This window comes from Arvicola amphibius, chromosome 1 (genome assembly GCF_903992535.2).
Source record: "Arvicola amphibius chromosome 1, mArvAmp1.2, whole genome shotgun sequence".
NCBI lineage: Eukaryota > Metazoa > Chordata > Mammalia > Rodentia > Cricetidae > Arvicola > Arvicola amphibius.
Window position 1 is genome coordinate 173,158,192 of NC_052047.1, and position 16,906 is coordinate 173,175,097.

The 16,906-nt window shown below is 42.4% G+C and overlaps 1 protein-coding gene across 12 annotated transcripts in view; it reads right to left on the reverse strand.

The window, feature by feature from the left end:
* Positions 1–3,136: 3,136 nt before the first annotated feature.
* The window catches only part of Sgms1 (sphingomyelin synthase 1), a 265,738-nt gene continuing 251,968 nt past the window's right edge, over positions 3,137–16,906 (reverse strand). For all 12 annotated transcript variants that reach the window (XM_038344315.2, XM_038344312.2, XM_038344297.2 and 9 more), the window contains 3 exons: positions 8,988–9,141; positions 5,560–5,726; positions 3,137–4,959 (listed from right to left, as the gene is read on the reverse strand). In XM_038344315.2, coding sequence (XP_038200243.1) covers positions 4,780–4,959; positions 5,560–5,726; positions 8,988–9,141 — 501 coding nt within the window. In that variant the 3' untranslated portion in view covers positions 3,137–4,779. The remainder of the gene's footprint in view (positions 4,960–5,559; positions 5,727–8,987; positions 9,142–16,906) is intronic.

Sequence of the window (16,906 nt, forward strand, 5' to 3'; positions counted from 1 at the left end):
AAAGCTAAAAGGGTTCATCACCAGCTAACCTGCTCAGCAAGGAGTGAGAATTTCCTCAAGCTACATGAAAATGGTGGTCAGACGCTTACGTCTAGCTGCGTGTGGTGGCACACACTGTAATTGCAGATAGAGGCAGAAGGATCTCTAATGCCAGGCCAACCAGGACTACAAAGAGAAACTTTTCAGAAAACCTTAGAAGAGACAAAACCCTTACATCTACGTAAAGCACACCACTACATAAACATAATCGTTGACGTTTTCTGATTCTTAATCCTCTAGTCCTTAATTAAACCTAAAAGATAACTGCTTGCTTCAGGGAATATGGGGATGATGTACTGGATGATTATGACGTTTGGATAAGTGACCCGCAGCAATGCTCCCAAGGGACAGGAAGGAGGAGCTGAGCATATACAAAGATGAGACAGATCTTACACTACACTCAAGACAGGCATAGCTTAAGTAAAAACACACACTATAAACTCCAGAACAAACTTTAGATATAGCTTACTCTTTTATATATATAGATACAAATGGCCATGCCAAGGACACTGGCATCCTCTTCCACTTCTCCACCTTATTGCACTGAGATAGCTTCTCTCGCTGAACCTGCAGCTATGCTGGGGACAGCAAATTCTCCTGTTTCAGTGCTCCTCCTCCAGTACGGAAGGTACAGGTGCATAGCACCATGCCTGTGGTGCTGGGATTTGAACTCACGTCCTCAGGAAAATATAGCAAGCCTCCTTAGCCACCGAGTCACCCTCCCAGACACTTTTTTATTAAGGCAGGGTCTTGCTATGTCGCTCAGGGTTGGAATTTTGAGCTGTGAAACAATCCTCCTGCCTCAGTTATCTGGAGCTACAAGCACACACTATCATGCACCTGACAGAAGGGGGAATAACTGGTATACTGAGATCCTTTGATGACAAGGATCATATAAATTCCTTCTAACCTGTATTCTAAAATAGTTGCTAGAAGCAGAATACCAAGAGTTTTACTTTCTCTCAAGTAAGATTGCTGACCACAGGGAAAGGAAGATAAAGGCTATTGCATGATTTGTGCCGCATACTATTCCAGAGTAAACTCAAAACCTAGTTGACTTTCTGTGTAGTCGGGGCCACATTACAGTGGCATAAATTCTCATCTTCTGTGGTTCCAACCAAGTTTATGAAGCACCAAAATGATCAAACCTGGCATGCCTCAGATAGAAAAAGAACCGCATGATCACCAGGGCATTGGTAAATTTCCTTCACAACTCACGGTGTACATTTCCTGTGACTCAGGCCGTCATTAACAGTCATCCCACTTATGCTTACCCTCAGAAGCAGAGGCTTCTGCCACTGTTGATTCATTACGTTCAGTAATAGCTCCCAGTGCTGCCCAGGAAGGGTAGAAACTGGGGACTCCCTTTACCACATCTGCGCCCTGGTCTGAGTCACTCCGACTGGTCCACACATAACAGAGGACTGTGACTACATCATGGTTGCATGAGGGTTACCAAGATAACACACGTAGCGTGCTTAACGCATCAGATGAGTGAAATAATTGTCGCAGTTGTCTAGGGCTTCATCTGATCCAACAGGGCAGAACCTACAGGTGCAACCTCCAGGATGAAAAGACAGTTCTCTGTGTCCATTATGGGATCTACAGCAGGTAGAAGCAAGTTACGCCTATCTGAGGACAGATAGCATGTGTTCTCATTTTCTTTCGCTGATTTTGTAGTCACATAAAATCATGTAGGTACATAAACTGAAAGTAGATGTGAAATTGTTGGGGGAATCATGGGGACACATGAGGTACAAGGGTACGCTCCTCAATGTACAGTATGTACTCGATGTGAAGCTAACAAGGCAATTCCCTGGCACACACATGGCAAACAAACTCCTAACTATACGTTTTAATATAATTGCCTCAAGTTTCAGCCAGGCGTAATGGCACACTCCTGTTATTCGGGAGGCTGGGTCTTACATGCTTTGAGCCTGTCTGAGATACAGCAAGTATAAGGCCAGCCTAGGCAACTTCAGACCCCATAGCAAAATAGGGAAGGAAGCAGACTGTGCTTGTGTGTACCCGTAATTCCCAGCCCTTGGAAAGTAGGGGGAAGGCAGATCAGGAGTTCAAGACTAGCCTAGGCTACATGAGACCATGGGGATGGTGTGGCAGGGACGCAGCAAATGGCACACTACCTACCCAGAAGACTCAAGGCCCTGGATTCAACCCTCTACCACAACAAAATACTACCTCAAGTTTCTTATAGGGAAAAAAAAGAACCCATTTCTAAGATGTGGTAGTAATTCATATGGCTACCCACCCTGCTTCCTTTTCAGTACATAGCATCTGTTTAGTGCACACGGGAAGCCAACCCCACCCGAGTTGAAGATGGACCAGGTGCAGCATTTTGTTTGTTTGCTCTGTAGGCCTGGAACATACAAACTCCAAACTCCCTGCAGTCTGGTTTTACTGGCCTCCCTGGGGCTCTCCTTTACCAAAAAAAAAAGACAGGCCTCCTCTATTAAACCTTCTGTGCCTTAAATCAGGGATCAGTATCATGTTTCTGAGAAGAGTTTTCCCAAGTCACAGACTGTCCACACTCTGCCACTGAACCTCGACTCCGATCAGAGGTTCTCAACCCGTAGGTCATGACCCATTTGGGGTTACATATCAGATATTTACAATTCATAATGTAGCAAAATTATAGGTATGAAGTAGTAATGAAATAATCTTACGGTCAGGGCTTAACACAACATGAGGACCTGTATTAAAGGGTCTCAGCATTAGGAAGTTTGAGAACCACTGCCTCAAACACTTCCTTCCCATCTACGGTGAAAAGGTTACATTGGTCCATTACAGGAAAAAAAAAGTTAGTAATTTGGTTGAGAATTCAAGAATTCACAGGTATTGGTAAGCAATGGTAACAGTTTGATTTTAACTTATCTATGTTTCCTTTTACAGACTGAAAAACAAAGAGCTGTAGGAGTTTTTGATGATAAAAATACATCTTAAAGTCCTGCGTGGAGAAATAGGTAAATACTAAGGATTTGGATCATACAAGCTTTGAGGAGATCTCAAGGTTTGGTTTCTGGCACTGATTTAACAAGGTCGTGAGTTCCGTGAAGATGAATACAACAGAACAGCCACATACTTTCAGCATCAGTTTTTATTACAAAGTGCATCTTGATTAATTTATGATTTAGGTAAGCTGTAAGATCTCAGTATACGCTCTGGAATAATAACTTTACAAAGATTCAAAACAAACAAAAATTTAAAAGCCTTTTTATTTCCTTCACCATTATTGTTTTACAATACAAATATCACCTTGTGAGTAACACACACTCGCACATGCGCGCACGCGCACACACACACACACACACACACACACAAAACCTACAGAAGGTAATTCTGCTGCACATAAAATACAGAATGGATATTTTATATATATGTGTGTGTATATATATATATATATATATATATATATATATATATATATACTTCTTCGTTCTTAGAAAACTATTTTGTTCTTCACGTTGGCAAGTATGGAGCAGAATACTTCCCCAAACACACGCATGTCAGGAGTAAAACATGCAGTTTCTGCACAATCTATTTTAAAGAAATAGATCTCTTTTTTTTGTTGTTATTCACCAACAAAATTGTCATGAGAGTATGGACAACTAATTTATAGCTTTCAAGTTTTAGGCTAAGTGATCATTTTCAAAACTCTCTTTAAAAAAGATATTCATGGCTGTTTTTATTGAGTAGTTAAAACTGAACTACCAAATAGATGAAATAATTTCAGTGGTATGTGCCATCACTGCCTGCTCACAAAATGTGAATGGGCACATACTCTTAATTCACAACCCTATTCTTTAATTCAAAACATTTTTAAAACCATTAGCAGTCTTTTCATTTAATTTAGCTATAAATGCAAAATTTAGTAGTGTATACATACATTTATATTTTCATGGAATACTTTATTTTAAATAAAAACATTTAAGATTGCCTACTGACCATACATACACTCAAGACAAGAAAGGCACTAGAAACATAGACAAATTTCTCTCCCAAGAAGCATTTTTAAATTTTCACTCTCTTTTCTGTGACATGTAAAAATCTTCAAATTTGGTTTTCATAACATCATTTTTGAAAAATAAAGTTAGGAAATACTTAGAAAAATCACTTTATAACAGAATCTTTTTTTTTCCTTTTTTGCAGTTTTTAATACACCGTCTCTGCTGATTTTATAAAACCCCAAGTGAGCAGACCTCTCCAGACCTACCATCTTCAGCTGAGCATCAGCGCAGCAGGTAGAGAGATTTCAGAACCAAATCCTGTTCAGACACGTTGAACCCTTTCATAGAGACATTTGCTAGAAAATGGCTTTCAGCCCTGTCTTTGGGGCAAGAGATATGAAAAGTATGTTTTCCCAAGAAAATAACACACTTTATTTCCAGATATGGCTGGAAAGGCCAGAGCTTATGACATGGAAGCGCACGGTGGCGCTGCTGAATTGCACAGAGGAAGGGGTGGCTGCCAGTTAGAGAAGCCCCAGGCTTAACAACAGGAAATGCTTACAGTGCATGAGAAGGGTCAATTTTCTTTATTGTTGTCCACCGTAGGTCCTTTGGAGAGAAAAAAAGATCACAGTGCTGACCAGGTAACTCAATAGGTTAAGTCAAGGTAACTGTTGAAAGAGAATAGCAGGAGGGAGGTGTTTGTTTATGGCATCTTCTCTCATGGAGTTCTTAGCACTTCGGACAGGTCCTCAATCCCCTCTTCGTAGCGCTGTTATGTGTCGTTTACCAACCGGCTATATTTAACTTGCCTACTGAGGTGGACTACTGGCCAGGGGAAGGGCCAATGGTAAGATCGAGGTACAATTCCTTGGACATTCTTTTCAAAGTACTGAAATGGCCTGTACCACCACACCCTGGCCAGGAGGTTCATCGGGGATGCTTCCTTTAGCACCTAAGAAAGCGAAGAACACACAAATTGTTTATCTTACAATCTTTCATTTAAAAACGTTTCCCATGTGGATCCCAGACTCGCCCCACACCCTCCCATGTAGCCCAGCTTCACTCTTGGTCCTCCATACTATACCCTGAACCCATAAAATTCCAGCACAGCAAGGGAAACAGACTCCCTCAACTCTTGCCTGTTAAGTATCTCAGCCTTTCCTTCCTAGCCTATGCTTATAATAAGGGAAAAACTTAAATATAACAACAAAACTAGTGAGGGGCCCATCATAACAAAAGGAGGCTAAGAAGGCATATCAAGCAGAGTGTAGACACAGGCTTAGCGGATATTCTTTTCATGGACAGCGAGGGTCTATATTTCAGAAGAAAGCAATATCTGTATCATTATAGTAACACTTTACAAAATGGATTCTGCAGAGGCTCAGAGGTATAAAAGCCAGTGTCATCTCAGTCGGCTACTCCTAGGAAGGAGAAGCTATGGAAAATATCCACAGATTCTTTTCCTCCCCGTTCCTCTGACTCCAGGCTACAATGGCGGCATCGAGCTGGGCATGAGCAGCTAAAATCAAAGGCAGGGAAGGGGCAGACTCACTTGCTGATTGGCCATTGTGTGATACCACCAGAAGAGTCTTGTGGTGATGTAGTAGGCCACCACCACGTCCACAGTGTAGTGGTCATGCGCTAAGAGAATACAGAAGATTCCAACGACGCTGAGGAGCCAGCAAACCCAGTGGTACCACCAGAGTCGCCTAGGGGAATCTAGAAAGAAGAAAGATTTGCAATTGTCCTGTTCTCAGATACCATGAAGGGCACTCAGTCATGCCTCTGCCATTCCCGAGACCAACTGTCTTACATCTTTTCTCCTGAAAGCCTGGGCCAGCAAAACAAAAGACTGTATTTCTCTATAACCAAGGCTAGATGGGAACAACTTTCAATGAGTATGTGACAAGCAGCAGTAATTTATATAGAGCTAGACATTGCTTTCTATAATTAGAAATATAACTTAAAAGGTGATTACAGAGGCTAGAGAGATGGTTCAGTGGTTAAAGGTGCTGACTGCTCTTCCAGAGGACCCAGGGTTCAAATCCTAGCACCCAGTGCAGCTCACAGCTATCTAACTCTAAGATCTGAACTTTCACACACACATACCTGCAGGCAGAACACCGATGCACACAAAATAAAAGTAAATAAATTTTAAAAAAGGAAAGGTGACTATAACCAAATATGCATAGGTTATTGCAATGCACTTCATTTTTTTGTTTTGTTTTTTGTTTACTTGTTTGACAGTGGGTCTCTCTGTGTAGCCTCAGCTGTCTGGGAACTCACTTTGTGAACCAAGCTGGCCTAGAACACATAGAGATCTGGCTGCCTCTGCTTCCTGAGTGTTGGGATTAAAGGCATGTGCCACCACAGCTGGCTACTTTCAAAGACTGTCTATTGACATTTTTATGTGTGTATGTATATGCATGTTTGCATGAGTGTAGACACACATGTATGTAGGTGCATTGTGTCTCACACGTAGAAGCGAGAGGTTGTTGACGGGTTACTCTTTTGATTCTCTACCTTATGTGCCGAGGGAGGGTCTCGCAATTGAAACCACAGCTCACCAGTTCCGCTAGTCTAGCTCCTCAGCTTGCTCCCAGGACTCCCTGTCTTGTCCACACCAGCTCTGGAATTACAAGCACACTTCTGTGCCCACCTGGCATCCTCATGCTCACACCTCAAGCACTTCACCCCCTGAGCCAATGCCCCAAGCCCTATTCAATGACCATTAATTAAATTTCACTTGTTGATAAATTGAGGCAAATGCTTTATATAAACCCAATACCCAATGTGTCACAGATACATTTTTAAAATTTAATTTAATTACAACATTTCTCCCTTCTCCTTCCTCCATCCAAACCCTCCCATATGTCCCTCCCCACTCTCCTTCAAGTTCAAGGCCTCTTTTTTCACTAATTGTTACTGTATACATTTGTGTTCGTATATACACACATATTCACAAATATCCTGCCGGGTCCATATAATATTACTTGTATGTATGTATTCAGGGCTGATCGCTTGACACTGGGCAATCAATTGCTATGCTCTTCCCTGGGGAGCGCCCCCTCTCATGCTCCCAGCTTGACTCAGTTGTCTATAGTTCTCTGTGCAGGGTTAAGGCCTCATGGCCTTTCCCCATCCAGCCTGGCACGCTCAGTGGCACCACCCTTGGTTAGCTCATGTTTGTGCCACAGAGGCTTAAACACGAACCAAGCAATTATAATCGCTACGGCCGCCATCCTGCCTTCCAGGTTCTGTAACTAGACAATCATCTCACTCCGGCTGCTGTCCTGCCCTCTGGGTTCTGCAACTAAACAATCATCAGAAAGACTGTGAGGCTGCTAATCCTGAAATATAAATAAGAGAACAAATGCCTGGAAGTTGTAGTTCAAACGTCTTCCTAAAGACAGGACCCTGCCACACAAATACTTGTCTGTACCCGGACCTGGGAGTTGAGAGAGAAGTCTGAAGGGATCTACTGCCCCACTTCCAGGAAGAAGGTACTGCTGATACATTTTCTGTGAGTAGCCATCCACACCACTTGTTTTATTTAATGTTTATAACTTCTTCCCTACTCATGAAATAAAAATTCATTTTAAAGATGAAGAAACAAAAAGTCGCACAGAGATTAATGATTTTTCCCAGGGTCATAGTGCTGGTGGCTTTTAGTTCCAGGATCCCACACCAGAGTCTTGTGATTCTTGCACGCTGCTTGCCTGGTCTCGTGTGGTGCTTATGATCCCTTATAGATTTTAACATGAGAAACTATTTCATGTGTTGACCAGTAGGGGGCAGGCACTCCTTTCCTGAAGGGCCAATGGCATCTGACCCCTAAGGTTCCCATTTTCTATACCTGGTTATGTTGTGAGATAAGGTTCATATACCCTTTGAATAGACATTACTAGAATCCACTTTATTTGACAACATAGTCACATCCTTTTATTTGTGTTTCAAGGACAGGGTTGGCCAATCTGCTTTCTTTTCCTCCTTCCCTACTTCCTATCTGATATGTACCCCCTCTTCTGTACCTTCCACTTCTCCCCATGGGTGATGGGCAGGTCAGGCCACGCACACTCTGCATAACTACAACAGAAGCCAATGACCTGTCTCTTGGTCTCTGGTCTGCCTTCTCCAATGCCCTTTGAAAGCTCCTGCCGGGGTGCTTTCTCTCTCTTTGAAAGAGAATCAGAAGACAGCGTTCACTAGTCTCCCATTCCCTAAGTGTACCCCACCAACTCTGCTTTGCAGCTTAGGGTTCCCTCTAATCACTGCTACTTATCTATTGATTCTCTTTCTCGTTACTACTCTCAGCTCCCAGCACACTCGCTTTCAGTTACAGTGCTCCTAAAACACTTGCAGACTGTGGCAGTGGCACGCGTCCCTCCTCTGCAGGACCACAGCAACCTGCTTCATTTATCACTCTTCATGGGAACTGCTTAGAGAGTGTTCATTCAACAGTTTATGACAGTAAAATTTTGAGGAAAACTGAATTTTTCAGAGAAACAAATAATCTGTTCTTCAATTATAGGACTGAAATTCTAACAGCAATTAGAAAGAATGAACCAAGCCTCATGTACCAAAAACATTCTGAAAGAAAAACAGTAGCATAATACACACACACACACACACACACACACACACACACACATATTTACATACATATACACATATATGTACATACACATATATATACACATACATATACAAGCACTCAAACTCATATATACATACACACATATGTAAATGATTCCATTTACATATATTTAAAACTGACCAAATATTACAGCTGGCATCCAGGAACAAAGAACCCTCCGCAAGAGCTGTAGCTAAGGTCTTTGCACACATCCGCTGAGTGCACAGGCACAATAAGATAAGACAACAGTCCTCATGCCTCCAGTCTGGCTTTAGGGGACTTTCCAAAGGACCATGGGGAGTGGCAGGCGAAGAAATCACAAAGCAAGGTTGTTTGAGACTTACACTCTTTGATAAATAAGTAGGTGAGCGTTAGCATGACCGTGTGGCCACTGTACAGATAGTCCCCGCACATGTTGTGAGAGCCGGTGATGGACAAGCCGCCTCCGGCGATGAGCTTCATTATCCTCCGCACTTGAGCTTCCCAGTCTCCAAAGAGCTATCGGAAAGGAGGAAATGAGATTCACCATTAGTTCCCACGAACCTTTGCTAGCATCCCATTTGCTTTTTATATGATACTTTATCAAAACACATATGGTCCTCCTCATCAAGTGTGCACACACTGTTCATCGTGTTAGTGGCAGCCCCTGAAAAGTGTATGGTACTAGCAATGCCGTATCTGGATCTGGAACCTCATTCAGATGCTGGCGTTTCTTCGATAGTACATTTCAGCGATGTTTAGGTTCAGGATTTTAACCCAGGGCCTCAAGCACACCAGGCAAGTGCTCTACCACTAAGCTATGTGCCTGTATCCAACTTAAAGTTTAATACAATGAAACAGAAGGAATTAATGGTTGATTTATTGTAACTTCTACTTTGGAAAAAGAAAGCATGACTCTTAAGCAAACATTTGGAGATACATTTTTGCCCAAAGGATAACAATTATTAGCCAAAGCAATTGGAGGTTAGTCAGTCAAATACATGAAACAAGGGATTCAAAATGATGTCCGTTCAGCCCTCTGAAATTACACAGGCAACAATGGCTATTTTTCCTTTTAGTAAGAGTTGGAAAGAAACTTATAAAGTAACCTATCTGCCTAAAATGCAAGCCTCGGCTGGATACTCAAGTAATAAATGGCTTAACTAACTCACTTGATGCAAATGTTTGTATCTAAGATTGCAGCATCCTTTTTGTTCAATTTTTTTCCACTAGATTTATTTATATGCATGGATGTTTCACTTGCATGTGTGCCTGGTGCAGAAGAGGGTCCTCTGGAAGAGCAGTTAGGGATGGTTCTGAGCTATCATGTGGGTGCTGGGAGGTCAAACCCTGGTCCTCTATAAGAGCCATAAATGCTCTTAACCACGGAGCCATTGCTTCAGTCCTCGCAGCATTGCTGTTCATTCTATTGGCCAGTTTAATTACCGTAATCCCTTTCAACATTTAATTGCTAATACCCCAGCTTCGGAAAATTGCATGTTTCATTATCTTTTCCCTTACAAATAGCAATCAGGTTTTCTGCTTCAGGAAAGCAAGCTGCCAGATCACCCAGAGGATTTGACTCTTCTAATACAAAGGCAACTTTGAATGCTCAGCAAACAGAAGGAAGCAGAATTACACTGAAAGATTTCATGTTGTGGCACTTCAGAACTGGGAACTGCCGTGCCAAAGTCCTCAGAGATTAAAACCAAGCTTTGGATGAAGGATCCATACGGATATGACTTTGAGAGAACATTCCAGAAAAAGAGATTGCTTGAGGGCAGGGAGAGGGCTTCAATTTATTAAGCAATGTGATTTCCAATTTAATTTTAGACCTAGCCACGCAACTAACCCTTTTATATGTACATAAGACGTTTTAGAAAATTTGTCACGTCTCTATTCTTCTCCAGGACCTGCAGAGGGTGTATTTTACAAAGCTGGTGAGTAAACTCAGAGAGAGGAAGACCCAGGCCTTTCTGGGAGGCAATGAAGGGAGAGCCACAGCACTGTGTGGCAGCGGCAACATTGACTCACAAAGTGCCACGTCTAGAAACTTTCCAGAGGTATTCGAGGGCAGGAGACTGGTGGGTTAGTCAAGACTTTTGACTATAAGGCATAAGTTGAGTAGAAAGAAATACATAGAAAACTATTGAAACAAAACAAAACACAAGGCAATTATCAACTCCGGGGAAGCAAACGACTGTACAGAAAAGGAAAGGTAATTACAGCAGCAGTTCTCACCCTTCCTAATGCTGTGATCCTTTAACACAGTTCCTCATGCTATGCTGATCCCTGACCCATGAAATTATTTCTGCTGCTACTTTATAACTGTAATATTGCTACTATGAATTGTACTGTAAATATCTGTGTTTCCTGATGGCCTTAGGCAACCCCTATGTATGTCATTCAACTCCCACCCCCAAAAGTGGGGGGGCACAGACTAAAAGTCACTGAATTACAGGAAAGTGACACTTGGCTGTCTGTTAAGCACACTTAGAGAACTGTAATTGGGTAAGTGCTGACCTCTAAGAGGGGACCCTGTGTATGGTGACGAGGGAGGGATCCTGTGTATGGTGACGAGGGAGGGGACCCTGTGTATGGTGATGAGCGGATCCTGTGTATAGGGGATCTGCTGCAGACCAGGGCTACTTACTGTGTGTCTTAAGAAAATACTTTTGTTTTACATGTATTTTTACAGTACATTTGCTTTACAATGTATTTTAAGGTAAGTATCATTACAAAGGAATACTAAAATCAAAAGTTTATAAAGAGTTACAGTATGTGTCAATTGATTAGTGAGGGAAAACAGTCTTTACAAGTGGAGCACAGCCTAAGTGTGCAGTGTCTACTAGGTCTACAGTAGCACACAGCCATGTTCTAGGACTTCACACTACTCCCTTGGCCCCTCCAGAGCAACCTAGAGCCCAGCAAGCTCCATTCGTGGCGACTGCCCTGAGCTGCACCTTCAGTAAATCTTATAGTTTACATTGTATGTTTTCATGAGTAGACATATAAATACTGAAATCAGGTTACACTCGCCTATAATGCTCAACAGTCATACGCAAAAGGCTAGTTGTGCAGTCTAGAAGGAACAGGCTAAATCTCAGAGGCATAGAGTTTGCATATGGATGAATTGGTCCAACAACATGTACCTGACTGAAAGCATCCTTGTCTTTAAACAATGCACGACCACACTATTAGCAAAGTACCGTGCCAACCGACATGCTAGTCCCTCACAGTTTGATCAAACTGAGCACCGGATCCATAGGGAGTAGCAAGTATGAGCACACTATCAATGTCTCATTCTAACTACCGTGGTCCGCCAAAGATCCCTTAGGAAAATGCCATTCAACCACTCATTCATGGACTCTATCCACATTGGCAAATTACAGTGTATTGATCCTAAATAAGTCTTCCTTCAAAATAGAAAATGCATTATTATTGATCACATGTCCCCGAAAGCTGCTTCTTAAAGCACCCAAACCAACAGCAGGGCAGCTGACCACACAGGGATCACATAGCAGCAACAGAAACAGAACTGGTTGGCTCCTGCCTTGAGCATCCTGCCACCGAGAAAGGCACATGCTCGGAGGGCTCACTCAGTCAACTCCACAAATGCTGGCAAAGCATGCCGTTGCCTGAGTTTTAACGGGCAGGTGGCCTTCTAAGAACAAGACTGGATACTTACACACTAAGGATATGAAAGTCCTTGAGGGCCCACTAGGAAAGTAAAGTAACAGGAAGAAAGGATAGATTCCTCAGCAGGAAGATCAGTCACTCAAAGTAGTCTGCTCCTTCTTGCTTTGTTCTCCTGTCACCTAGCTGCTCAGTAAAAAAGGAGGAGTGGGGGGGCTTTACAGAACACAAGATCCCAAACTTGTAACAGGATTCTCCCATCAGCTGCCTCCTTATACCATCCTACGCTCGTCTGCTGGCTAACAGCGGTGCTATGATGTTCATCCTGCAGAAGTACACAGAGGGCTGTGACTGCTCATGAGGACACACACTGACTCGGATCAGAACAAGGGACCCTTTCTGTGAGCCAAATACAAATGATCCTACCCCGGCTTCTGGAGAGAGCACCCCATGGCTGTAAGCACCTCCTGAAACAGCAAGGGGGCAGCATTTCCGAGTTCATACTTCGTTGCTGTTCTCATAAAATTTAATCGATTTAACCTTTTCCTATGCCTTCTTAAGCCAGGTACTCTCAACCCGATCCGAGCTCTCCTTGCTTTCTGTCATGCCACACTGGTCTCCAAGGGAATTTTTTGCATGTGTGTTCTTATCATGGAGTCCAGACTAGCCTCAAACTCATGGCCTTCCCTAGTGCTGGGGTTACAGGTATGCAACATCCTGTCTCGCTTACAAATATACTTTATTATTTATTTTTGATTGTGTATGGGGTGGATCTGTGCATGAGTGTACCAGTGGGGGGCATGCATGGGTGTACCATGGGGGAGCATGCATAAGTGTGCCACTGGGGGGGGGGGAGCTGTGCATGAGTGTGCCACTAGGGGGACATGAATGAGTGTTCCACTGGGGGAAGAAGGGAGCTGAGCATGAGTGTGCCAGTGGGGAAGCTGAGCATGAGTGTGCCACTGGGGGGGGGGGGGAAGCTGTGCATGAGTGTGTCACAGTACACATGCTGAGGCCAGATGATGATTTTGTTGAGTTGGTGCTTTCTTTCCACCTTTACACTGGTGTGGGGATTGAACTCACGGTTGACAGCAGATGCTAAATCGTCTCACTGGATCCTCAGATAGACTTCATAGGAACAAAACTGAGCACAAGTCTAACTCAAGCCCTATTTTATTTTATTTTATTTTATTTTGGTTTTTCGAGACAGTGTTTCTCTGTGGCTTCCTGGCACTACCTCTTGTAGACCAGGCTGGCCTCGAACTCACAGAGATCCGCCTGCCTCTGCCTCCCAAGTGCTAGGACTAAAGGCGTGCGCCACCACCGCCCGGCCTCAAGCCCTATTTTAAACACTTTATTTAAGCTGGGTGTGGTGGCACACATCTTTAGTCCCAGCACTTGGGAGGCGGAGGCAGGTGGATTCTCTGAGTTCAGGGCCATCCTGGTCTACAGAGCAAGTATCAGGACAGTCAAGGGCTACATAGACAAATCCTGTCTTGAAATTGTTCACTTCTCCCCTTCTCCCCAAACCCTTTACTAAATAGTCATACATGCACATAATTTGTTTGGATTCAATCGCTACTCCATTTTGTTCCCTGTACTCCCATTTTTCCCTTCGAACTTCATGTTCCAACATGAGTTTTTAGGTTAACTAAGCAGGAAACATTTTATCTCTCCTAGCTTTAGGTACTACCTGTTTTCAAAGTGACTGCTCGCATTACAGAAATTGAGGACAGTATTACTGTTATCAAGTTGAGGCAATTTTTGGAGGGAGAACCTCAGGCTCAGTTCCTAACAGCCAGCAGATGAAACAGAGATGGCTCTCGGCTCTCCGTGAACCTGCGGCTCCACTGGATGCTCATCGTGATCAGCTCCCTACCCGGGAGACTCTTGAACTCTCCTAGTTCGGCAGAGACAAGCTTTCCTCTGCAAACACCACGACTTCCCAGTGGGAGGCTCACTAAGCACTTCTCCTACAAGGTTTCCAGGACTTTTTATTCCACTTGGCTATGGAGGGTTTGGCACTTTTCCACACTCAAATGTTTGCATCAATTCCTACATTAAGCAGGCTTCGGGGTGGGTGGAGGTCTCTAAGCAACATCAGCAACAAGACACTAATCTGCCACCAGCCTCTTTATACTCCAGCCAAAAATAATAATTTTTCATAGCCTTTAATAAGGACGCTATCCAAAGGCCTCATAAAAACTTTAAATTGGATCCACTCTGGATCTGTAACTCACACTCCAGTGTTTAAAGCAAAATGTCCCTATAATAAAATTACATTGCTCTAAATTTGGGGGTAGGAGTGTTCAAGTTCCTCTAGTCAACCTAGTTAGGAAGTGGAGGCTACAAAAAATGTACTCATGTTTTGATTTTGAAATTTTTATATGGAAAAAATAACGAAGCCCTTCATTTTGATTCTGTGGTCAGTATTTCACTACATCTGCTTCTCTTTTCCCATGTCATAAGTTTTACAACACCTCACTCCAAAATCCAAAGTAAGAAGCTCTCATCTATAATCATGCATGAAATCTACGGTGATCTGACCTCAATCACACCTCATAGCCTCTATGCAGACCACTCACCAGCCCCAACAACATCTCTGGATCCCTCCCACTGACCTAGGATCAACTCAGGGACCAGCACAGAGGGGCCTGTTGTGCTCTGGCTTTTCACAGACACGGCAGAGCTTCTGTCTTGATTTTCTTCTCCTGTGATATTCACACTTTAAGATCATCTCCTTCCTTGCATTTTCTCTGAATGCTGTAGTCTGCTTAAATTCTAATTAAATGCTGTTGGCAGAATAAACAAAATGGCTGCGGTCTCTATCCCAGTGCACCTGTGAGGAAGCCCTGGTGACATTTGTCCGGCTAATGGTGTGGCCATCTGGCCACACAATGCCTGCCAGATTTCTCCACTAAATATGTTATCTTTGCCCTTTAATAGTTAATAAGAAATGTGATTATGAAAAACTGTTTAAATACCATTGGACCCAACCTTCTCCCAAAAGCTTCATTACCACACTCATTATGGATTATAATTTTTGAATTATTTCTGCAATAGCTACAAAATAATTATTTTCCATTTCTTTTACATTTATTATTTTTTTTCTAAAGTGTCTCTCAAGTTATAAAGTTTCTTTTGATTTATTGCAAACTGATATCATCAAGCTCAAACTGTCTCAAGCAGAAGTCTGAGGGATGAGGCCACAGCTCAGTGAGAGAGATAGATGACAGGGCCTGGGCTCAAGTCCCAGCACTGCAAAAGCAAGAAACAAAACTTTACAAAACCAACATGGCCAGAGAAACAGTTCCCAAGCAGAACAGCCTGGCTTTTTCAGAGTGATCACTGATGGACTCTCATGTCCAGGTAGCTCCAAAACCATTCCCTAAGATCAAACTGCCATTTGATCTTACCCTAAGCCAGTGGGGAAGTGCTGTGGAATAATCCTCTTGCATACTGCAAAGACTTGTCACTCAAATTGGTGTACCAAAACACTGATTGGCCAGTAGCCAGGCAGGAAGTATAAAAAGGGTGACCAATCTAAGAATGATGGGAAGGAGAAGGGCAGAGTCAAATGCAGAGGGAACAGGAGATGAATATGTCATGCTAATAAAGGTACCACCTCATAGCAGAACAAAAATAAGAAACATGGGCTAACTTAAAATGTAAGAGCTAGTTAGTAATAAGCCTGAGCTATTAGTTGAGCATTTATAATTAATATAAACCTCTGAGAGCAGCAATGGAACACAGAAACTTCTGCTTACATATGATGTCCAACATGGGGTCGTCATGATCTAAGTAGTTACACAGTGGCATTTTTTTCTTTTTTTTTTCCTCATGAAGACAGAAAAGGTTACAGATATACATTAAGGACAATTAAGGATTCCTTGAATTAAGGATTCAAACAATAACAAAAACAAAAAACCCTTTAAATAATTACAGTATGTTTAAGGATATATGTAGGCTTGGGAGAGAAAAGAAAAGGGATAAAGAAAGCCCTTAAAAAAGAAATAGAACAATAACAAAAATAACAAGTCACATAAAGATAGAAAATACAGAATCTAGATTTATGTATATTATTGTGTTGTCTTTAACATTTTGGGTTGTTAAAAGACCTTGGATTAGCCGGGCGGTGGTGGCGCACGCCTTTAATCCCAGCACTCGGGAGGCAGAGGCAGGCGGATCTCTGTGAGTTCGAGGCCAGCCTGGTCTACAAGAGCTAGTTCCAGGACAGGCTCTAAAAAAGCTTCAGAGAAACCCTGTCTCAAAAAACCAAAAAAAAAAAAAATACCTTGGATTATGAAAACTGCTATGTTAAACATATATTTTAAAATATCTTGACTTCAAAATTTAAGTAAAAAATATGTAACTTTGGGGGCGAGGTTATGCTTTTATATACACAGGAAATGAAAGATTCTGAATTCATTCTTGGTTAAGAAAAATCAGGTTTGATTGAGGAAGACCCCCTGAAAATCCCGGCTATAAACATAAAGAAATAAACCTAAAAGAACTTCAAGACATGTGGTGTATATTTTACCTGCTCAACACATAACAAAAAAATCATCTTTGGCTGACTTGTGTACAATATAATCTGTACTTTATTACAGATATTTATGTTACCTTTAGAAGTTTATGTATTTTCAGA